Raw genomic sequence first — 24,963 nt, 5'->3', positions numbered from 1 at the left:
AGAATTAAAAAAAAAGTGCTTTGGAATAAAAATTTCTGGCAACAGCTCATTATTTGAAATGAGAAATACCGTATGTTACTTTTAAATTTATTCTCCTTTTAAAATGAGCCCACCAGCGGCCGAGCGGTAAAGACGCTGAACACTGGTAGTTCGGTCCGAGGTTCGAATCCCGCGAACGGGCTGGCTGCATGGGCGTTTTCGTGGTTTTCCCCATGTATAACGTGTATACGAGCCAGTTTCCCTTAGAAAGTCCTCCACGAAAGGCATCCCTCCCCTTAGGCAGATAGCCCTAGTGTGCTTTGCCATAATTAAATACACCATACACCACCTTTTAAAATGTCGCATGGAAACAAGTTGTGGATAGGTTTCTGAACTTTCTGAAGAGAAATATTCCTATTCCATAATTTAATAATAATGTCGATAATTAATTATTTTCAATAATCAGACCGAACGTATAAAAATGTTTTTACATTTTAAACGTTAATTAAACACCCTGAAATATTTCTAAAAATATGTTACACCCTCTGCAAGTTCAGTTAGTTATTTAAACGTAAAGGGCTATCTAGGGAAGGGGACTTTCATTGAGCACTTTCTAAGAGAAACTGACCCGTATTCAGATTACCTGTAGGGAAATCATATAAGAAAAACTACAAAAATCATCCGTGTAGCCATACCGTTTGTCTGGCTTCCAAACCCAGTCGAACTACCAGTATTCATCGGTCTTAACCACTCCGGCCATTCGGCCTAGATTAAATGATCCTATAAACGTAAAAAAAAATCACTTAAGCCTTTTTCGTAAAAGAGAATATATTTATTTAATTTCAAATACTATACTTCAGGTTGTCTGTTGAGTACATACATTTTCTGAAGTTCCCAAAAAAGAAATGGGTTGTATAATTCCACTACTTTAGCTTACAGATGAAAGAACAACTTTGAGCTTTATAGCGTCGTAAAAAACAAACAACCAAAAAAGTTTAAATCTTGATTAAGTATCTTTAGTTTTCCAAATGTTTCCAGCAACATTAGACACAGCTTTATTCTATTTATAATATGCATACACTGCGAAACTAATCAAGCTTTAGTTTCCTCATATTTTTCGACATATCAAAAATCCACGTATTGAAGGAAATACAAATATTTTATTAAACTAAATTTTCAATTAAAAACTGAAGAGCAGCTACTCCGTTGTCATCGCTTGTCGATTTTAGACCTTGCTGGTCTTGTGGCGCCATCTACAACTGGTGTTGGAATCAACTATTACTACTAATACCTTTTTTTTAGAAGGGTCAGATTGTAAGCTTTTAAGGCTCAGCAAACCAAATAGCAAACATGAAGATATGAACGGGTAATTTTCTTTTTACTATGAACCGATACTTTTACGTAATGATTACACACACGGTACTTAAAAAAAATAATAAAAGGCTTACATTTATGAATTAAAAAACATTATTATTTAATTGATTAAAATTTCTAATGTGAAGAATGTAATTGTTTTTTCTGAGATAATATTTTATCATTCTAGACTTTGAAATTAGTACTTCCTATATTAAAGTTGTTTACAAATGGTCATCTGTTAATAATGACCTGAAATGCTAATTTACATATTTCATTTTCGAAAATGGCTTTTCTAATTGGTAAGTACTCCCAAATATGGATATCTATCCCCCTGCATATTATTTTAATTGAATGTATATTTATGAAATGGAGTTGGATCCTTTTCTTTAAACATCATTTTTGACGTATGATCATTTTGCAAATCAGTCACTTCTGGTTGAAGGTCTGATGGAAGCTCCTCAATTATACAGTCAAATGGATCTTAAAGCATGGAAATAGCTTTTGCATCAAGATCCACAAAACGCTGTTGTAACTGTATTATAAGTTCAGAAAATATATCCTACTCGAATTTTTGGGGGGAATGGGGATTTCGCTATGCTTTGATTTAGTTGATTATGGCAAAGCACTCTAAAAGCTATCTGCCTAAAGAAAGGTGGAGGACTTTCTAAGCGAAGCTGGCTTGTATACATGTTACACATGAGAAAAACCACGAAAACGTCCATGCAGCCAGCCCGCTTCCCTGGCATGAAACCCATCTCTGAACTACCAGGGCTTAGCGATTTTACCACTCGGCCGCTGTTGGGCCTTTCAACAGCGTGGAAAATGGTCAGATTTGTTTAATATAATTTTCATTTCAAACAATGCAAATTTTCGGCGGTATGCCTTTACGAAAGAGTACATTTCACATGGGAATACTGTTTTTCCCTGTAATTTTAAATTGCATTCGTTGAAACCACGACGTCTGTAGCAAATGATAATTTCCATGCTCATTCTCTATTCGATGATGAAGACTGTGGGTTATTTTCCTCATTAAAAAAATATCTATGACTTTTCTCAGTTCAAAGAATCTCAATAAAACTTTTTCATTGCTCAGGCATCGAACAGGTGTATGGCAAGGCAAATCCGGATATTCAGCCTTCGACCTGTAGTCAAAATTCATGAAACAGGCGATTAAGTCTACGAGAAAGAAAGTGAATGAAGTTTACTACTGATACAACTGGTTCAATAACTATTGACAGATTGAGGTGTTCCCCAGACAGAAGCTTACTGGTGAATAATACAATAGATTACCAAAGGTTTTTAAAATTTAGTATCTTCCCAACCCTTAAAAATTTGTTCAACTAAACCTCTTATAATTCCATACATATTGTTATGAAATCCCCAGCTGCGCTAAGATAGCTTCCCCGCAAGGAAGGTTTAGGGTTCCTAGACTTGGCGCGAAATTACCCGTTTGGCGATATTTTAGCGATAACATTCTAGAACCTTCTTCTAGAATGTTCTCGAAGGCATGTCAAAAGCTATATGTGAGAAGTAGTGTATTTATTCTGAGGAGTATCGAGAGTATGTTGAAATCAGAGTTGTACCGAGAGTCGCTTGTGAGCGACCGAATTGAGTCAGGAACTGTACTTTAGAGTTGTGCCGTGGAGTTGTCTTCATCGTTATAGCCCGATAGCCTGACGGCTGGGTTGCTAATTGTTTCAGCATGTTTGTCTGTAACGCGCCTTTGGAACTTTCCTGAGTAATACTAACGAATAAATTGTGTTTTGATTCTTCATCAAGTGTTGTCATCAATCACTCCTAATCTACGAACCCGTAAAACGCAAAAACTTGTGCCAAAATTTGGATTTGTGAGTGAATGCCAGTGACCAGCCTATAGGAAAAAGCCATGTCGGAGGAAAAGAAGGCTTTGATGGATTTGTTAGTAGCTGTAAAAGCCGGACTGGAAGAGATGAAAGCCGGTCAAGTAGACATGAAAATCGGTTAATAAAAGCCGGACAAGAAAAGCTGCAAGAGTAATTCCAACAAATGGTAGTGAAGCAAAAGAAGATTAGATTCGACATCGTGGAGCTTAGAGAAAAAAAAATGGAGTCAAAATAGACGTGAAAATGACAGTAGTGGCGTTTGAAGAATCAAAGGATGAAGAAATAAAGGAAGTATTTTAATGAACTATCTGAGAAAGGTCAAAAAAATGAAGCATAGAGAACACCTAACGTCATTGAAGAAAGAGAACGTTCAGATGCAGAAATGAAAGACGGGAGAGAAGCCTTTTAATTCTAAAGTGCCATAAGTTGGATGCAAGAAAGTGATAATACGGTTTGGAAAGATGAAGAAAAGGAGTGGTTAGTAAAGCATTTGGAAAAAGGGGTGCCTGAAGCAGAGATGGAAAAAGTGAAAATGTTACTGCTAATTTAGTAGAAACTGACAGCTAATTTACGAAGTCGCAGTAGCAAGTATTGAACCATCCGAAAATTCATGTGAAACAGACATTGGGGAATCTGACGCACGGCTTACGCAGAGTGTTCTTGTAGTGCAAGAAAAAAAACAATTTCACAAACTAAATGTGCGTCTCATAATGCAAGTTGTTCGGATTCTACTCATAACTCTAATACAAAATTTGGAACTGATACCCAGGAAATAGAGGAATATAAACATGTAATAACTGTTGAAAGTACCAAGTTGAAATCTAGACATGATGCGAATAAACTACAGAGTGGTGACCAAACTGTATCAGATCTTGAATTTGAATGGACTGAATTTTCAGGCTGTTATATGCAGAAGAGAAATACATCGGAGAATTGCGACTGAAATTCATTCTGAACTTTAATTTATATAATTTAAAATTATTATGTGATTAATTTATGTATACAAATTGTAAATAGTGTGAGTATTTATTTTTTCTTTTGTAGGCTGTTGTTTGCACTAAATTTGACTTCTGACCAAGGCTTCTACTATCCCAGGACTCGCAGACCTTGGAAGGGGCAGTGTTACGAAATGCCCAGCCGAGATGGCGAAATTCTCAGAATGAGGCTAACAAACCTAGGAGCTTACATCAGTGATTCTCTGTTCATTTGTATGCGCCTATCTCAAGCTTAAGCTTACCACATCCAAACACTTAGTGGCTGCGCAGGAATCGGCAAGCTCATCCATCCAGTGAAGTACCAATGTTTATTTAATTTTTAGTTAATAACATCATCCTAACTCTAATAGCCTTGAATTATTAGAAACGAGTACAAATTTTCTTGTATTAACAGAATTACTTAATTCCAATATAAAGTTATATGCTCTTTGATAAATTGCGTTAAACATAAGTACACTTGTATATAAATGCTACGAGTTGCTAAATATTGCTTCAGGAAGGGACAAGAGTAAGGTGGTCTGCAAAGCATTCTAATTTATAAAAGTAATTCACATTTAAAAAAGATTTAGAAACTGGAATCTAAGTGATTTTAATTATACTGTTCGTAATCTTCCCATAATTTGGTCTTTGCCTTTGTTGTAATTTTTTTCCCTCTTGTTTCGGCAGTGCTAATGCAAAAAGACTTAAAAGGTGCAAAAAGATAGGAATGTGTGTTATAATGTTTATTATTAGAGTGCCGTACCAGTCAATGAAAAAAATTGCTACGAAATTATATGTCTTAATTTATTCATTCTTTCAGCTATAATATTTATATTCTTTGCATTTGGGAGATCTCTGTCTGTAAGACTGAAATAGGTTCTTTCCCCTCCCTTTTTTTTGGAAAATAAACGCAGAAAACATATCCAAAAGAAATATGCTGTTTATTATTTGTGCTTATTAATTTATTTACAAGAGCTAGAATCGTGTATTCTTTGACATAGAGTACATAATTGATGAATACGATGCATTAGGATTGGAAAAAATTAAATGAAAGAAAGTAAAAAACTATATACATGGAAAGTATCTTTTATGCATCTGATATTTAAATAATGGTTGCACATATTTGATGTTGTGCATAATTAAATGGCGTAAAATGCAAAATCATAGATAAAAATCAGAGCACTTAAAACACAAATACAAAATCCTGGTAAGCTTATCAGGACTACTATTTCGTCTAATTGCTTTGGCAAACATGTTGGTGTCTTAATATAGAACAGTGAGTTTAAACTATGTTCGTTTAAATTGCAGAAGAAACGACACAAATAGGAAGGGTTTAACTACCCTTTATTCTTCACAGTTTACAGCTGCTCCCGAATTTCGGGATACAAAAACCAGAAGTTGTGGTCTGAATTAAAAAAAAATAAGAACTACAAACTAACTAAATTAAATAAGAACTAAACTCAAATGCTTTACGAAGAGTATTAACGCGAAGATTGGCCTTTTGATCTTTACGTATGTAGTATGCAGAATACAAGAAAACTACAACACGTCTTCAGTATCAAGAGGACTAAATTTCTGGCCTTAAAGGCGGACAGCAAATGAGTGAAAAGGGCGCGTGAGATAAGGTAGCGAGAAGTCTGTCTCTCTCTCTCTCTCTCTAACTCCTTCTTCGCTATAAGCCACAACTTAAATACTTAACAGTTAGCATGCTGAATTTCCATACAAAAACTAACCGCATTTATTCCGCCCGGAAGTGGAAAATAAGAGGGGACACTATAAAGTTTTAAAATAAAATAAACTTTAGTAAAACTTAAAATCGTTATAAGCTGAGTGGAGTTTATACCAACATGAATGTCTGTAGTTTGATGCTTATTCTTTATATATGTATGTTTTTTAAAAAAAGGGGCATAAAACATGTCACACTGATGTGCAAAAAATTATGTATGGTGAAAAACATGCTTGTATTTGTGTATAATAATATATTTAGTGTTGATAATAAACATGACACAAAAGCATAATGTAGTACAAGATACTTGTATTAAATGTGTGTCAGTTAGATAAGGATATTTTATGGGAGATCTATGTGTATTCGATTGAGAAAATTTACAAATTTCCAATGTAGCAAACATAGCAACATATTCTGCATATGTCTAACATATGTATGCATACTCATTGCTAAACATTGCAATTAAAAAACTACAAATTAATTAAGTGGTATCAGCTGACTGAGTGACGCATGTCATCATACATTCAAATCATCAGAGTTGTTTGCAGTCTGGATATAACAGGAATTTTGGATATTTAACTTTGTTCGATCCAAAATTTTCAGATTTGTGCAATGTAGATACATAATTTTTTCCTTTAGGAAAAATACTGTTATTACCCATGCAGCAGTGAATGTTTCTTTTGTACGAGAATGGCCTTGCGTTTCGATTTGTGCAGAACTGTCGTGTGTAGAAGTACCACCAAAACGTTGTCAAAGTAACATTCTTTGAATGTAAACAAAAGCACCACAATCGGCTATCAAAGGCTTGGCAGCACTGCGTCGGCCGCAGTGGGAGGAAAGCTTCTCCTTCTATCCCTACCCAACACGGCCTCAACAAAAAAAAAAAAACACGTATTTTAAGAAAGAAACCTTCGGCAAGTAGAAGTGGTTCCCTCAGAACGCAGAGGCAAAAATATAATGCAAGGTTACTTTACAGAGCTTATCCATGCAGTCCAAATACTTTTCTTATGCATGCGCGAGATAGCTGTCGAACGGGTGTCGAAGCAGATCCAGCCACTTTGTGTGTGCTGGAAACAGCTGTCGAAACGGTGTAGAAAGTCGAAAATCCCATTTGTTAAAAGTTCAAATTTCCGTGACTCCATTTTTACTTCCTTGTACGAAGTAAAAAGGAAGTATTGTAATCGTGAAGAGTTTCAGGCAGCATATTTCAACGAAAATACCCATTTTGACCGCTATCGAATGCAATTTAACGATGTTTTTGCGTGATATCTGTACGTAAGGACAGAATAAAATACACTTTTCCTTCAAAAAATTATAAAACTGCTTTAAAATTAATTCTGAAGAGAATTTTTCGTGGCGTCTGTACGAACGTACAGTGGATGGACAAAAATATGGAAACACCTTGTGAAATGCATGTTTGAAAAGAAAGATTGATTTTAATGAAATATGTAGGTGGCGCTGGCGTTTTTGACTACTGACGCCACCTATACAACTTCGTAAATGTGCTAAACAGTTCAGTTGTTGTCGGAGTACTGTTATGTGAGGTTGTCATTGCATTATGTCAGAGTTAACAGACTTCGAACGTGGGCAAATTGTTGGAGCACGTATGGTAGGTGCTTCCGTAAGCAAGGTAGCAGAGGTGTTTAGTGTTTCAAGAGGTACTGTATCGAAGATTTATTCCGCATATTTGAAAAGCGGAAAAACATCATCTGCTAAATCACAGCGCGGACGAAAGTGTGTCCTGAGTGATCGTGACAGACGATCATTAAGGGAAATTGTGACGAAAAATAAGAAGATCACAGCTGCAAAAGTTACTGCTGAAATGAATGTTGTGTTACCGAACCCTGTGAGTACCAAAACAATTAGAAGGGAGCTTCATAAACAGGGAATTGCTGGCTGTGCTGCAATTGAGAAGCCACTCATCAGTGATGCTAATGCCCGTAACAGGAAAAGGTGTGTTTAAGCCTGGACTATAGAGCAGTGGAAGCGAGTAATATGGTCTGACGAGTCTTCTTTCACATTGTTTCCCACTTCTGGCCGAGTTTACGTCTGGAGAAGGCCATCTCAAGCCTATAATACAGACTGCTTGTTGCCAAGAGTGAAACATGGAGGTGGTTCTGGTATGGTTTGGGCAGCCATATCGTGGTTATCTGCTAGCTATCTGCTAACTAGTTATCTGCTAACTGTGTCAGGGCACATGACTGCCAAGACTTATGTGAACATTTTGGCCGATCAATTTCATCCCATGGTACAAACATTGTTCCCCGATGGTGATGGTGTCTTCCAAGACGACAAAGCCCCTGTTCACATAGCTCACATTGTCCAGGACTGGTTTTCTGAGCACGTGGATGAGTTGTCCCATCTCCCCTGGCCACCACAGTCACCAGACCTGAATATTATCGAACCTTTGTGGTCTATATTGGAACGGAAAGTGTGTTCTCGTTATCCACCGCCAACATCGTTATCTGAACTTGCCACCGTTTTGCAGGAAGAATGGTATAATATTCCCTTGGCAAACATACAGGAACTGTATTTATCCATTCCGAGAAGACTGCAAGATGTTTTGGATGCCAACGGGTTTCCTACGCCATATTAAGCAAAGAAACATGTTTTTTTAAAGGTGTTTCCATATTTTTGTCCAGCCCCTGTATGTATGTATGTATCTCGCATAACTAAAAAACGAGTAGCCTCAGAATGTTGAAATTTTGTATATAAGACTGCTATAACATGCAGATGTGCACCTTGTATTTTGGTAGCAATTGGCCGCACCAAACGTATATAAATATATTTATATATATATATATCCACTCTGTTACCCGGCTCAGTGATCTCAGTTTCTTTACTCTTATAGGTTTGTAAATTGTACATTTTTTGCTTTAAAAATGATTGTATTATGTTGTTTTTATCTTCCAGTTAAGCTTTTTATGCCTTTAGTAAATCTGTATGCAATATTTTTAGAATTATCAACAATTTTAAAGTTGTCTAAGTGCCGCTAAGCCTTTTTTATGTGGCGGCCATTGATGTTTACATTTGAAACAGCAGACTAGTGGATTTGTTGCCAATCTAGAGAAACTTAGCTTCGCAACAACAAAGATAACGCCTTCATTTATTATTGCCAATTAAATCATGCTTAATTCTTTCTGGAATTTTTTTGAAGAAATAAATGTTTAAGATTTACTTCGTAATTTTTAATATAGATATTTTGAGTTTTTATGCATTTTTGCCTTCTCGCGAAGTGAGAACTAAATTAATTAAATGAGAAATACTCAATCGTCTGTGAAAAACTGTTTTTTTTTTTTTTTTTTTTTTTTTTTTTTTTTTTAATTTTTTTTAAATTTTGTTTGCTTAATTTCTTTTATACATCATTTCTAGCTTTATTATAGTATTTGAATAGAACATGCGGCAACGATTAGATAATTCTATTCTTTAAATGATATAAATTTTGTGCATTATGAGTTATAATGTGGACGAAATATATAAGTTAACTGTTATGTAATTATTGGATTATATAACAGTTAACTTAGTTTCCGTTATATAATTATTATATAAGTTAACTGTCATATAATTATTAATACTGTTAAGTGAATCTAGCGCCAGAGTGTCTCTTTGGTAAACAGATACTAGAGTGAATTTTGAAGAATGCATTTATTCTATTGTGGTTTATGCGCTGTCGGCGAAGTAGATTTAATTCAATCCAATAAGTTTAAATGAAATGTAAGAAAAAATGCGTATAATTCACAAGTCATGTGGTGAACACATCAGTTTTTTTTTTTTTTTTTTTTTACAAACGTATCGACAGAAATCAAATCAGTGATTCGTGCTATTAATTAATAGATTATTTATTTTGAGTAAATAAAACTTACGAAATCCGAGTTTACATTATTGCGAAAAGTTTTGTGAAAGAAAGAATTCTACAAGTTCTCTGGTTTTGTACCTTATTCCTCAATTTCCTGCACACCTGGCGATTTGGCAACGAGAATTTGTCCTTTCACGATTTATCGGAGCAGAAGTAAACTGATCTACGCTACGTCTATGGAAGTTTTCTTTCTTTACGTGCACGTTCTTTGGCTTGGTCGAGGACAGAACTCGTGAACTTAGGATCACATAGCTTAAAGCTGATCGAGTCAAATATGACTGCCGTTGAGTCAAGTGATTTTGGTGATATCTTTCTTGAGCGGCGCTCTCAGCTCCCTCCCCCCATACAAATGTTAAATGTAATTATTAAAACACTAAGCGAGACAAAAATCATTCTTATTTTCAAAACTACTGTCAATCTTCATTATAGTTTGACCATCATAGGCACACCATACGCAGAAATACATACGAGGTTTTTTTATATACGCAGAAATACATACGAGGAGCTTTTTTTTAATTTAAGACATAGAGAGGATGAATATACTAAAGGGAACTTCTGGTCGTTTTCCACCTGTGTTTCATTTCGCTCAGAGTTCAAAGAACACAGAGTAAAGAAGAAAAGAAATTATCTATCTAGTAATCTTAAGCCGATATACTGATTATAGGTATCATTTTTAGTAATTAATTGTTTGATTAAATTGCGCTTCATTTTGTGTTATTTTATGTGCTTAATTTTGCGTTAAACAAACACTTGAATACATTATGTATTACAACTGTCTAATTAATACATTTTGAACTGTAAAATAGATGCATTCTAATCACTTCAATGTTCTAGCGTAAGAAATACCCGTTTTGAATGTTATGAAGCTAAGTTTTATAATTAAAACATTTATTAAGATTAAAAATGTAGGGTTCAAATACACAGAGTATGATTAAAGTAACTACCATATTTCCTTTCGTTATTTTTCTACACAGCGTTTTAGCGAAAGCCTCTAAAAATTTGTAAAATATTCGTATCAATTTCCGCTTCATCTGTTGACACATATTTTCCCTCTGAGGTAAAGTTTGTTTGTAAATTGTTATTCCCTAGATTATTTTTATTTTGATTCAGTCAATACAATTTTTATTTGAATCTTTGTAATAGTATTTCATCCCTTTTAATCCCTTTTATTTTCCCTTACATTCATTGTTTGAAAGGTATTTTGTGCAGATTTTTCGTTAAGCTACTTGGACATGGCAGGTGTTTTCACATTTGAGAAACTTTCCAAACGTGTGATTTTACCTTACTTCTATTATTTACTTTCCAGCTCGTTGTAACTTTATCTCTAATGATGTATTCGATATTTCCAAACCCGCTTCTTTGTTTTAAAGAAATAATCTTGTTATAGTGGCCAGTAGTTTATCCACGACTACTTTCCATTTGTCCTGTAACTCTGTTCGGAAATTAAATGATTCGCATGATTTTTTACTCTGAATTTTCGGATGGTTAAATTAATTTAAAAAAGGGGGTAATAAGCGAGGAAATGTGATATTTTTATATATTTTATATTTTCTAATTATTGCTCCCATATCAGCTTAGCGTGCAAGCATTGATTATATTGTTACGAAATGTACAGGCGCGGTGAGATAGCTTCCCCGCAAAGCAGTTTTAGAGATGACATAAAAATGGCAAGAAAAGACAAGGTTGCCACATTTGGCGAGAAATCGCCCATTTGGTGACATTTGGTGACGAAATTGACGATATACCATGGACAAATGGAGAACCTTCTGGAAAGAATCCTTACCAGTTTAGCCCAGAATGTTCTCCAACACAAGCTGAAAGCTATATAAAACCTGCTGGTCCGCAGTCAGTGTGTGCTTCGTCTAGCAAGCTGATAGTGAGCGAGTGTCTCGAAGTCTAGCGCCGAGTTGGTCGTCGAGTGCATCGAGAGAGTCTTTTAGTGCATCGCGAATTAGTGCATCGTCGAGTTTTGTCTTAGACTGTGCTGAGTCGAGATCTATACTCTTGTGTATTGTCGAGTGCATCGCGTTAAGAGTCTCGAGAGTACGTGGAGTTCCGAGAACGACCAAGCAGAGTTGGGAGCTATACTCGGGTGCTTTGCAGTGAAGCTGTGTCTACCGTTATTGCCTGACAGTGTGAAGGCTGTGTCGCTGAACGTGTCAGCGTGTTTATAACAGTTCGACGACTGTAAAAGTGATTTTGAAGCTATCTGATTAATATTGGTAAATAAAGTGTGTTTCGATACTTCATCAAGTGTCGTCGTTATTCACTCCAAATCTACAAACCCCATACGAACGTGAAGGAAGAAAATAACGTAACAACTCGTGTCAGAAAAGAAAAACGCAACAATATTCTTGATTAGGTACTCACTTCTCCGTCGGGATCAAAAGAAGAAAAACGAACAATGAAACGATGAGGAATGAGGCACACAATAATTTCTTTCTATCTATGTAATCCACGAGAAGAATAAATATCACGAAACCTGGGAAAAGGAAGAGAGCTGTTAGTTCTATTAGTAGAATTAAACAACGCTAAAGAGCTTACAAAATTAGAATTATATGAAAAAGATCTTTTAATATAATTTATTATAACTGCATCCTTCGTAAATTAAATTAATCGTATAATTTTCATTTTCGGATCATTAGTAATCATTAGTAAAAACGGAGGGGGGGGGCATACGAGATGAAATATGGTACACTGATGCAATTCCGTAAAAGAAAAAAGTCACTATAAACATACAAATAAGAGTTAAACACAAGATTTTTTTGTCAATCATTTAACGCTAAAAACGTTTTTAGCTTAATAAAACGGATTGTATACATAGCAACAAAAGACTCCCATTGAAAATAAAATTTTTGTTATACAAGTCGGTATATGGATTTCTCGCACGGAGATACTTGGAATAATTTGCATGGTGCCTTAATCTGAAAACAGCATATGATGAAAATTTCCTTTACTTATTTGACCAGCAGATCTATATTCAATCAGTATTTCACAGATCATTAATCTCTCGTAATCCCACAAATGGATTTGAAATCACAGCAAGTTTCCATTTCAGTAATTTATTGTTGCGAAAAGCCTAGGTGCAGTAAGATAGCTTTCCCGCAATGCGGACTTAGAGTTATCAGAAAGTGGCAGAGAAAAGCAGAGTTAAAAGCAGAGCAGAGAGTGGCGCGAAATCTCCCATTTGGCGACAAAATTAGCAATATGCCATTTGAGTGAGAACATTCTAGAACGCATTCCTAGCAGTTTTCCCGAGAATATTCTCGAAGGAGTTCCGAGAAAACATTTGTTTGTAAACTATGAATAATAAATAAATTATGATAAATATGACTTCAATAAAGGAAGACTTCTTCGTTAAGACAGAAGTATTTTGAAGTTTCATTTACATTATTGCTAAGAAAAATAAACCGGAAATTTCGAAAGGCAGGTCTTTTTAAGCTTTTGTAGTTTATTCTAAAATAAAATCTTCAGAACAAAGTTCCGAATATTGTAATACTATTGCAAACTTTCTTCTCAAGCACTGTAAGTGCTGCCAAAAGTAAAAAGCTTTTTCTAAATAAAAATTATATAAGATGTATTTAAGAAAAACAAATGTTTATTTTTGTAGTCAAGAAATCTTTCTCTGCTGTGTACATCACAGCAATAGCAATCAAATATACCTTCACATACCTTCACACAATAAATATATCTTATGGCTAGCTCTGCGAATAAAATTAACAAATTTTTTATTTTATTTTTGAATTCAAGAAATTTTGTTTTTGCATTCAAGAAATCTTTCTCTGCTGTCTACATCACAGCAAAAGCAATCAAATAGACTTTCACAATCTCATGGATGGCTGTGCGAATAAAATTAAAAAACAAAATAAAAATATAATTTTAAAACATTTTAATTAAAGTGTTCCTTCAGAAATAAAAACTGTTTAAATATATTTACTCGTACGCCATTTTGAAGTTTTCTGTAGCTATTTGTTGGTACATCAAAAAAAGTGACAAATTTAGGGACAACTTCGGCTGGGAAAAGTTCTAGTTACGCCACTGATCACAACCAACTATTGCCCCACAGGAGGTGGCGAATGTTATGTGTGAATACAGGTTGACTTCTGGAAGATGGTTGAGAGATAATGAGGTGCTGTAACAGGTTTTGTAAGAACTGATGGTGGGAACGCAACAACGGCTGCTTGAACCTAAAATAGTTAACGTAAGTGCAACATTCTAATACAAACAGCCCGAGTGGTGGCCCCCAGCCGCGTGGGATGATTTTTCGAAATTTTTTGTAGAATAGAATCCCTTCTCTTGTTTTGAAGGTCAAGTGCGCAGAATTATATCAAGATCGGAAAAAAATTGTAGATTTGTATGAATTACACGCACACAAACTACGGACACTCTATTTTATTATATGGATGAAGAGAGAGAGATGATTTTAATGAATCCAACAAGTGTCATTTTACGAGGAACTTATAAAGTAATAATAATTGAAATGAATGTGCTTTTATTTCTGTTAATTAGCTTAGTTTTTTTAATCAACCTACTGACCGGCCCGGTGCTTTCCTAAAAGAAACTACCATGAGAAAGAATTTTTTTATGTCAAAATTCCCTGGGACTTTATACCTGGATTTATGTTTTTAATATATTAATTTAATGGATCCAAATTTTAAGATGCAAGTATATACATTTTTTAAAACATCACAAAACGTATTTTACGCCGTATATATACGGCTTTGCCGGTCAGAGGATAAAATAAAAATATTGAAAGAAAAATTAAATATTTTACACTTTGTTGAACATACTAACATACTTAAAAATATTTTAATTCGGGCAGTAGCATGACATATTTCTTAAATCCCTGCATTTGTTTATTAAATTCAAAGAACAATTAAATATACTGAGTTTTTCAGAGCGGTAACATACTTCTTTTATGTAAGTAGATTTCTCCGAATTCTGCTTTGATTCTTCTTGGAAATCAGAAATCCTAAAATAATGGAAAACAAGAATTCCCAACAATCGACACTTCCAAAATTTTTTTTGTAACGGCATCTTCGCGATCACAATAGCTAACTGAGGTGCTTACCTGGAAAATCTAAGGAACTTGTCCATAGAATCTCTATGAATTCATTTTGACTCATGGAATTAAAACAAGGTTCCTTCGAGGTATCGTTCTTCTCCGATGCATTGAGAAACCAAGTGATGGTATTTTCTGTAAGTAGTAAAAAATTGGATTTCAGTTTTATATAGTTTCTTCCGTTTTGTAACACTACTATAATTTTTATTTGGCCCAAAGTGATCCAGAATAAACTTATTTCAGCTTTATATTTCATTTTAGTTTTTTAAGAATCCTAAACAGCAAACTCAGGCTAATATTGACATTTTCATTAATTTATGTTATTACAAATCACATCATTGTTAATTAACGAAATTAACATTTTATACAAATAAATAACTTTTTTTTTTTTTTTTTTGAAAATATGCTCGGATGTTAAAAGTAACGATAAAATTGGTCCTTTTAAAATTAAAACATGCGAGGATATTTTAATTTATGTTTTTGTTTGTCATTCGGTTGTTATGTATTCTTGTGTTGCTATGAATTTATTTTTTATTTTTTTTTCTGTTATGTTCATGTAAATACTTGCAAGTATCGAAGATCCGTCTGTCGCACAAGCTATGTTTTTTGTTCATTTAAAATTTAAATGAAAAGGTTATTTCAAACTTCTTAAGATTTGGTGATTTGTTTCAAACTAAGCGATAACTCGCTTCCAGTCTAATAGGGTCTGCACAATATTAACGCAAGCTTCTATATACAACAGGACCCTATATCTTTATCACTGTAATCATCGGCATAATTCTCATGAGTGTACAGATATCAATATCATTGAAAATACGTGGTTCATGCTCAAAACGCCTATGCATCAAATGAAAGAATAAGCAAAGATCATTTTAAATATGTTCTGCAAGATGAATGGTACAAAATATCTGCAGATGTACGGAACGACAATATAAAAGGCTAAATGTTTTACGGTACTTACGTATTAAACAAACGAACTTGTCGCAATTTGGCGACTTTTACAGTTGAAAATATAAAAGGAACTTATCGGGTTCAAGATGGCAGTTTTCGTGACTTTTTAAAAATGACTGCTAGATTTTCGATAGCTATCGTAAGAAGACATTTTTTGCGAAATCCTGTTACTGTTTAAAAAACATCAGAAAATTGCACGAACTCGACATCGGGCAGTGGCTACATACCAAACGCATCTCTCATCATTATTCCCTTCAGAGATTTTGTTACAAAATTTTGTATTCCCGCAGAAATATAAACTCAGTTTCTTCCTTGTTGGCAAATTCCACAAGCGCATATTTTTAAACTTGAGTTTAAGGCAAAAAATACGGAATCTGCCGCGATGCAAAAAAATTTAAAATTCATTTTAAGTTTAAAATAATTAATAAAAATTTCAAATTTAATTTTAAAAGGCACCAATGTTTTCACGAAACACTTAGTAGACCGTATAGGGTCATAGGCCAAACTTTGTTTTGCAAGGTGGACCGGACTACGTCCTAACAAAACAAAACGTACAGTTTCTTATCTGATGTTAGTTTTAATTCCAATATTGTTTGCAGTCTATCTATGCACACATTGCTCTTCAGAAATCTCCTCCCAAAAAAAGTCGCATTTACTCAAATCTGGAGTGCTCATAGGTCACGAGATGTCGCCATGTTTAGATACAAGTTTGTCCGGGAAGATGTTCTCCTAAAGCAGCCATGGTCACACGAGCATTATGAGTTGGGCCTCATCCTGGTGTAAAAAGTGTACACCACACCGTAACTTTCGGATGTAATGCCTAACTATGTAATGACTTTTCATGCAACTCCACCTGGGTTTTCATCATTCCAATAGCGACTCAAGTCAGACAGCACTTATAAAGCGATTTTACGCACAAAGCACGCTGTACATTAGAACACTACTCTATTGAACAAATGACATTAAACGTCAAATAATAATTCAAAAACTTCACGCCCTCTTGGGAGCAGGAAACGAACTATCGGATTTTAAAAATTTCCGGCTTCGTTGGGAGATCTTATATAAAGATTAATCTATAAAATACGTTGGAACTTGGAATGCAAAAAAAAATGATAAACATACGATAATGACGCCATTGCCTGACTACCTGCAAAATGGCTATGAGCATGGTTGTCAGAGTTTGGCACTTTCTGAAAATTTGGTGGCATTTCTACTAAGGTAATTGCGATAATACACAAGTATCTTTTTTTAATGTATTCTCAAATTTTTAAAGTAAAACTCTGTTAATATTTAATTTAATGCTACAAGTAACTTTTAAAGTTTTTTTTTTTTTTTTTTTTTTTTTTTTAAGTTTTCTGTATTATTGTCAAAAATGAAATTATTCATTTAGCTTACGAAACTTTCATAGTTTAAGGGAAATTATTCATTAAGTGTATGAAATAAAGATATCTTTGTTCTTATTAGTAATTATTATATTAGTAATTATTATTTATTTGTTTTGAAATCTACATTTATGAATAAAAGGCTGGGTGTATTCTCATTTTTTTTTGGAGTATCTGTATCTTAAGATGGCATTTATTGTATTTTAAAAGATTGTATACCTTGTTTCGTAACCAAAGTAATTTTTCTTCTAAGCCCACTACAAAGCCTTATTAGCAGTTCTCTTTTTCTTAAAGTGACTTTGATAATATGTCCTTGTTTCTGATGTCTGCACTGAATGGGACGTGCAATTTTTGAACAAGTTAGATTAACTGAGTATGTCAAAGCTCAAGAAGACTACCTGCCTAAGGCAGGATGCTTCCGTAGAGAACGTTTTAAAGGAACCTGGCTCGTATGCATGTTTGCACATTAGTAAAACGAATCATGCAGTCAAACCGTTCGTCTGTGATCAAACCCAGGTAGAACTTTCAGTATGAATTCTCGTAAATTTGTATAATTATTTTATAAATTTCTAAAACATTTATATCATTAGATATACTTAATAGAGATTTATGTTAATTAACCTTTTGTTATGATTTGAACCTTTACTTTAACTTCTTCTTCCCGTAGTCGTGTACTCCTTTCTTAGTCCTGCTTTCGTTCCGTAGTCTTCCTAGTTGTGGTGTATGTTAGCCAAGGCTATAAATGTCTTAGAGTGAGAACTCCTGGTAGCTTCGCTTTGCAGATAACGCACTATGTCCGACTATACTAAAGTTGTTCTGGCTTCAGCATTTTGCTGACCGATGTTCAAAAACGTACGCCCTTAATTATCTTAATTCAGTTTAAGTAGTCTATTTTGTGATTAGTCTCAGACTACGTAGCATACACTGAAATAACTTAATCTTACGTTATGTTAAATACCCGCAAGTGGCAAGGGTTCCTCTGTAGCACAAATAGTGCGTTCTGTTCATTTAATGAGTTAAATAAGAAGGTTATTTTAATTTCCTTATAATTTACTTCATTTGCTTCAGATTAAAGCTATTACTCGATGCCAGTCTAGTAAGGTCTGGGGAACATCGAGATAAGCCTCTACACACGGCAGAACCTATAAGTTATTTTGTTACGCTTTAGGTAAGAACTTTGATTTACACACTTTTTTCAAATTACAAGTAGGCTCCTAAACATCAGAGTTTGTAACTCAAGTCCGTGGAGCAAATTTTTTTTAAAGGGGAAGCCAATATCCTCAGAGCTTTCCTCCTATTTTGATGAAAAATATAAATAAAAGGCTGTACTGGAGTTGTATTCAATTCATGCAATCCCTTGGTCTGTTACAGACCATTATATTTTTTAGCTTAATACATTGCTCTGTGAGCAATTTTGTGATTTGCAATATCCTAAATTGTTAAGAAGAATTTTGGTTTTTATCTCTATGTTCTGTTTGCACTATTCATATCTTAAAGTATTTGACTATTTTTGTGACTGTTAATGTTATCACGTAAAATATGAATATAAATTTCAGCTTTCATGAGCAAATGAGTTCTTGGTTTTCCTGGAGGACTTCATTTTCTCCGTTTGGTGGCACTAAGCGCTCTCATTCAGCTCTTTCTGTTTATCACCGCTAGTCTTTACACATTTTAGAACGATCTCGACTAAGAATTAAAAACAAAGGCAAATATTTTGGACTAAACATTTCTGGGAACAGTTTGTTATATTAAATGAGAAATATCTTCTGCTACTTAAAAATTCACTCTTCTTTCAAAATGTTGCATGAAAACAAGCTGCGGGTCAAAGGATATGTTTTTGTGCTTTCCGAACCGAAACACTTCTATTCCATAATTCAAAAAAGTTGTAAAATATATGTTATTAAAATTTCCAAATGCAAAATAAGCAATGTCATTAATCGGAAATGGAAAAATCATCAATCTTTATTTCTACTTGGGAAGAAGTGTACAAACGGATACTTGAAAGAGGTACCTACCGTTTCTAATGTTTCTAAAAAAATAATCGATAAAGAAAGAAATTTCGGAACGCTGTAATCAGTTGTAAATTCTTTAAATAAATCTGTAACGGCATTAAATAAAATAATAAACCAAGATTTACAGCTTGAAAGAGTTGAAAAACAATGTTTACCAGCTTTCGCCGAGGCATGTGGCTCAACGTAAAGCAACCTTGTAAGAAAACGGTTTAGGAGGTAAACGGAAATACATTGTGACACTCGATGAAGCATAGGTTCACCTAAATAACTGCAAACAAAACAAAACAAAATATGATGTGTGCACCACATGACTTCTTTGTGCGGAATATTAAATTATACACGTTTTTTCTTGCTTTTCATTTGAACTTACTGGATTGAATTAAATCTACTTCGTCGATAGCGCATAAACCACAATAGAATAAATACACTCTTTAAAATTCGCTATATTTGTTTACCATAGCAACACTCTGGCCCTAAATTCACTTAACAGCGTTACATTTCGTTCATTTTTTTAACTCAGAATATAAGAAATTTATATCATCTTAAGAATTATCTAATCGTTGCCACATATTCTATTCAAATACTAGAATAAATCTAAAACAATGTATAAAAGAAATTAAGCAAATAGCAACAACAACAACGAAAAAAAGAAAAGAAAAGAAAAGAAACAGTTTTTCACAGGCGATTCAGTATTTCTCATTCATTTAATTCAGTTCTCACTTCGCGACAACGCAAAAATACATTAAAACTCAAGATGTCTGTATTGAAAATTATGAAGTAAATCTTAAACACTTATTTCCTCGAATAAATTTCAGAATGCATTAAGAATGATTTAATTCGCAATAATAAAAGAAGGCGTTATCTTTGTTATTGGGAAGCTTACTTTCTCTAGATTGGCAACAAATCTACTATTCTGTTGTTACAAATGTAAACAAGCAATGGCGACATGGCAAAAATCATTAGGCTTACCGGCACTTAAACAACTTTTAAATTGTGGATAATTTTAAAAATATTGCATACAGATTCACTAAAGGCATAAAAACTTTAACCGGAAGATAAGAACAACATAATTCAATCATTTTTTAAGCAAAAAATGCACAATTTACAAACATATAAGAATAAAGAAACTGAGATCACTGAGCCGAGTAACAGAGTGGATATATATATATACATATATTTATATACTTTTGGTGCGGCCGATTACAACCAAAATACGAGGTGCACATCTACAGGTCATAGCAGTCCTATATACAAAATTTCAACGTTCTGAGGCCACTCGTTTTTGAGTTATACGAGATACATTCGTACGTACACGTACGTACGCGCAGACGCCACGAAAATTTCTCTTCAGAATTTATTTTAAATTAGTTTTACAATTTTTCGGTGGGGGCAGGAGTCCTTTATCCTGTCCTTACGTACAGATGTCACGCAAAAACATCGTTAAACTGCATTCGATAGCGGTGAAAATGGATATTTGTGTTGAAATATGATGCCTGAAACTTTTCGCGATTACAATACTTCCTTTTTACTTCGTACAAGGAAGTAAAAAGGCTTATTTATTATCAAAACGAAGAGGAAAAAATATACAAACCTACTTCCGTTCATGTAAAGAAAGTTTCCTAAAGGGCTTAGGATTGCCGCAGGATTCTCTTACAATGAAATATTAAAGTGAAAACGATGGGGGGATATTAAAAATCGACTCAATGTACTGTTGGCTTTAAACTTTTCTCACATGTATCCACTGCATATATAGTTTTACTTATTCATCAGGACGAAATTCAAGAACGAATACTTTATTTAATGACAAGTATATATTCGTTTCATATTCTAACTCAAAATTCTTTCTCGTGTTTACATTTTCATCTATCGCGTTTACATTAATACGACTAGTTTTGAATGATCCTGACACCTTCTAGCAATGAATTGTGTAAATTGCTAACAGTATTATCAAAGAAAGCTTTACTTCCGAAAAAAATTCCATTTCTTTGTCCCGGTGACTTTCAAAGCATGAAACTACAAGAGAATAAGTCATACATCAAAACAAGTCGCTTCGAAGAATACGGCGGCATTCCTCGAAAAACTGAAGATTAATACAGGTATTATATACTATATATATGTGTGTATTTTTCAATATATTTCTGCGAAGTTCTCTCCCCCCCCCAACCATGAACTGTTGTGACTTTAGTTTCTCGAGAATACTCTAAGCGGAAACGCATCACGATTGAAGGACTCTGGAAAGCAGTGAATAAGGAATGGAAATCATTACCCCTGGAAATATTAACGAAAAGCCCTTCTGTTATGAAAATCACGATACAGACTTATAGTCTGCAAAAAAAGGTTATCAGATCGAACATTTAAAAAATTTTATTTGCATTTTAAATATTAATTAAACGACCCCTAAATTATTCTAAAAATGAGTTAACATCCTCTGTATTATTTACCTAACAATGTTAAGTTACATATACTGCTATGTGCAAAGAAAGTGTTACCCTATTTCGAAAACAGGTAGTGTAAAGTGCCGTACCGTGGAAAATAAATACTTTGAATATACAAATGTGAGAATTTGATTCAACGTATCTTTAATGTACTCGGTATATTCTTTTTCATCTGTGGTAACAAATTATAAAAGCATGTCACTATGTGTAAAAATGCTCTCTCATTTAAAAGCAAATGGGTGATTTCCACTATATTTACCAATTTTTAGGAAATGTTGAATTTTATATAAGAAAAGGCAAAGAGAAAAAAATGTGTGTGACGTGGAGGCACTCGGTTGATCAATGTTTACGTTTAAAAGTAGTGTTTTCGACAATAAGAATAATCAGAAACAATCTGAGACAGATCATTGACTAGTCAAAAGAGTTGAACGCTTTCTGTGCGCTCGACGAGTTAACATGAAACACACATGAACTATGAAATATCAGCATGAACGAATTAACATTAAACATTAGCACGTGTTAACTCAATGAGTTAGTATGAAATATTAATACATTAAAAAATTATTTGAGACAAATCCCTGGGGACTCAAAACAAGAACCAAACATTGGACAGGAAACAGGTACATTGATTGGACATTTTAATATAAATCATTATTCGATTCGATAGAGAATTTATAGCTAGCATAGAACTACTAGTTCTGTACTAGCGCCAGACTATGGAACAATTAAGTATGGAAGAATGTAAGTTAGTACATTGTATTATGGATACAGTATATAAGAAAGCATACTGTATACGTAATGCAGTATACACAATATACATTTGTAAACATACTGTAGGCATAATATATTATACAAACTGTGTACTATACTATATGCGTAATGCAATATACAAATATACTATATACATATTTACAAACTATATTTCTTTATACACATAATATACAAACTGTGTACTGCACAAACTGTGCAATGCATGAATTGTACACTATACCGTACACGTAATAAAATATATAAACATACTGCACACCAAATTACATACTGTTGTAAATATTTAATTATTTTTTATTGTATTTTTTTTATTTTCTGTTATTGTTGTAACATTTTGTATTTCTTTACTTATTTATTTATTGTTTTATAATGGTAATTTTATGGTTTGTTTTGCGTTTAATATAATTTGTGGCCACATGTCTTGAATTTAACGTTTATTCATTGCACACTACGTAGATCTTTTAATTCTGAATGCAAAGGCTTTGAAGTTGGAAAAATAGCTCAAATAGAACAAGAAATATAAGCGATTTCGTATTTAAAGTACCCCGGTCACAAGTTTTGGCGATTTTTTGGAAGATTCGCGTAAACACATTTTCGAAGCCCTATGACAGATTCTTGCCGAAATTTCCAGAGTCTAAAAACAAATCGGAGAACTGAGTCGCAGCATGAGTCTGCATGTCTTCTAATGGTAACGCACGGTTAGTACTACTCCCCTCCACCTCCTTTTTCCGTCCTCACGGATCATCACATTGTCATGAGTCAAACAAAGGCAAGCACCGTTAAAGGCAGTACCTGAATCTGAGCTGGTAAAGTCTGTTACTGGTATTCAGAAGCTTAGTTGTGAATCCATTGTGAGGCTTTACGTTATTAGTTAAACTACGAGTTAGGGCTTACCCTGAGAATAATTTCAGGAACTTAATGATTTATTTCATGCGCTAAGGAGAAATTGCTAAATATTCGTGTTGTCCTTGAGTTATTTCCAGCTGTTATTGAGTTGTGTGTGTTATTGGCTGAGATTATTTTCCTAACAAATTATTCATTTCTTTTACTTATCTGGATTCATGAACTAAAGAAGCATCAATATTCCTTTAGCTCGCGACAGTACTCTATGTAATAGAAACTACGTATACTAATATACAAAACACAAAGTATGTAAGAACATCGTAGGAAAACCTAGTGAATTATAAAGTTCAAGATTTACAATGTTCCAGTTCCAGAAGTTAATGAAAACCTCATTAGAGAAATTTAACAGAAAGAAAAGAAAATTAGCTGAAGGTGTTTTGCTTACCACTCTTCAGTCTTCCTTGAGCAATAAACGGAGTCAGTATATCCAAGCCAGTCACAGTCACGGCTGCAGCTAGCCTATGTTCAAGAAATAAATAAAGCAATTAAATCAACTGCAATGGTAGCAATTAAATCTCCTTTGAAAAAGTTATAAAGATTTTAAAACAATTAGAAATTTTTATTTTCCTATATTATTTTGCTCTATACACCGAAGAAGAAATAACCGTATAAAGCAAAGTTATAACATTACATTTGGCACATAACTTCCTCTGAAGTATAAATACCCATTAAGAACTCAATGCGGCAAAGGGTCGACTCCGTACAGTATCGCCAGGTCTTCAATAGGCTCACAAAGGCATCTTGATAAAATTGATTTGGATTTTACTACGGTATCGACAATGTCGATCCTATGCAAGCAGTCGTTTCAAACTGGCGGCCCGCCAACGTATATCAATTAAGTACTTGTTGCAAATGTCGAACCTCTGCAAAGTCCATCGCAAGCCTTTGAAGGCGTGATAAATAGACATTACTATCTATGACTACAAAATTGCTAATGCTTTCTTTATTTTTATGTCAACCGTATGGTTATTCCAGGCAGTATGGTTCCAAAAGGTATACACATATTTTGGTGTATGTATTATGGGTGCATCCTCATAATGATCTCCGTCTTGCAAACTGCGGTCAAGACTTATTCATGTGAGATGCCTTTGAGGCATTACAAGATCATTGAGTCGACGTTACAGATGGGTATTGTAATATTAAAATTACTTTGTATTCTTAATGGAATGTAGATTTCTTTGAAAGAAATAATATTCTGCTAGTTACTTTATCCATGATCACTTTTTGTTTGTCTTGTTCTTACTCTAACCGCGTTCTTCGGAAATTAAATAGCACGCATTAATTTTCCCCTCTCGATATTTGGACCATAAAATTAGATAAAAAAGACATGTAAAACATACGAAGAAATATGATATACTGATGTGGCTTCCTAAAAGAAAAAAAATCATTAAAACGATCATCCAACTAAAAACATCAGATTTTTTTTTCTATTCAAAGAGTTCTAAAACCATTTTTAGCATTAAAAACTAATCGTATGAATTAAGTCCTCACTGAAAATAAAATTCTGTCGTTGAAGATCACAGCAACAGCAAAAACATCTACTACTACTATTACTATTACGGTTAAAACTATTATTATTATTATTTTGTTCGCAGAACCATCAATGACACTGATCCATAGTCTCTACATGATTAGCATCGATCGCATAGATCAGGGTTGGCCAAATTTTATGTCAGTAAGAGCCGCACGTTTGAATT

The 24,963-nt window shown here is 33.9% G+C and overlaps 1 protein-coding gene across 2 annotated transcripts in view; it reads right to left on the bottom strand.

Moving 5' to 3' along the window:
- Positions 1-24,963, bottom strand: part of LOC118187770 (synaptic vesicle 2-related protein-like) — a 119,130-nt gene that overhangs the window by 17,492 nt on the left and 76,675 nt on the right. For both annotated transcript variants that reach the window (XM_085819746.1, XM_085819745.1), the window contains exons 9-11: positions 23,652-23,725; positions 14,825-14,950; positions 12,124-12,235 (exon numbers count right to left, since the gene is read on the bottom strand). In XM_085819746.1, the coding sequence (XP_085675872.1) occupies positions 12,124-12,235; positions 14,825-14,950; positions 23,652-23,725 (312 nt within the window). The remainder of the gene's footprint in view (positions 1-12,123; positions 12,236-14,824; positions 14,951-23,651; positions 23,726-24,963) is intronic.

Source organism: Stegodyphus dumicola, chromosome 1, assembly GCF_044657685.1.
Source record: "Stegodyphus dumicola isolate Sdum_Otavi_A_Nest chromosome 1, ASM4465768v1".
Classification (NCBI taxonomy): domain Eukaryota; kingdom Metazoa; phylum Arthropoda; class Arachnida; order Araneae; family Eresidae; genus Stegodyphus; species Stegodyphus dumicola.
The sequence above is the reverse complement of the archived record's forward strand: the minus strand, read 5'-3'. Positions and strand labels throughout refer to the sequence as shown.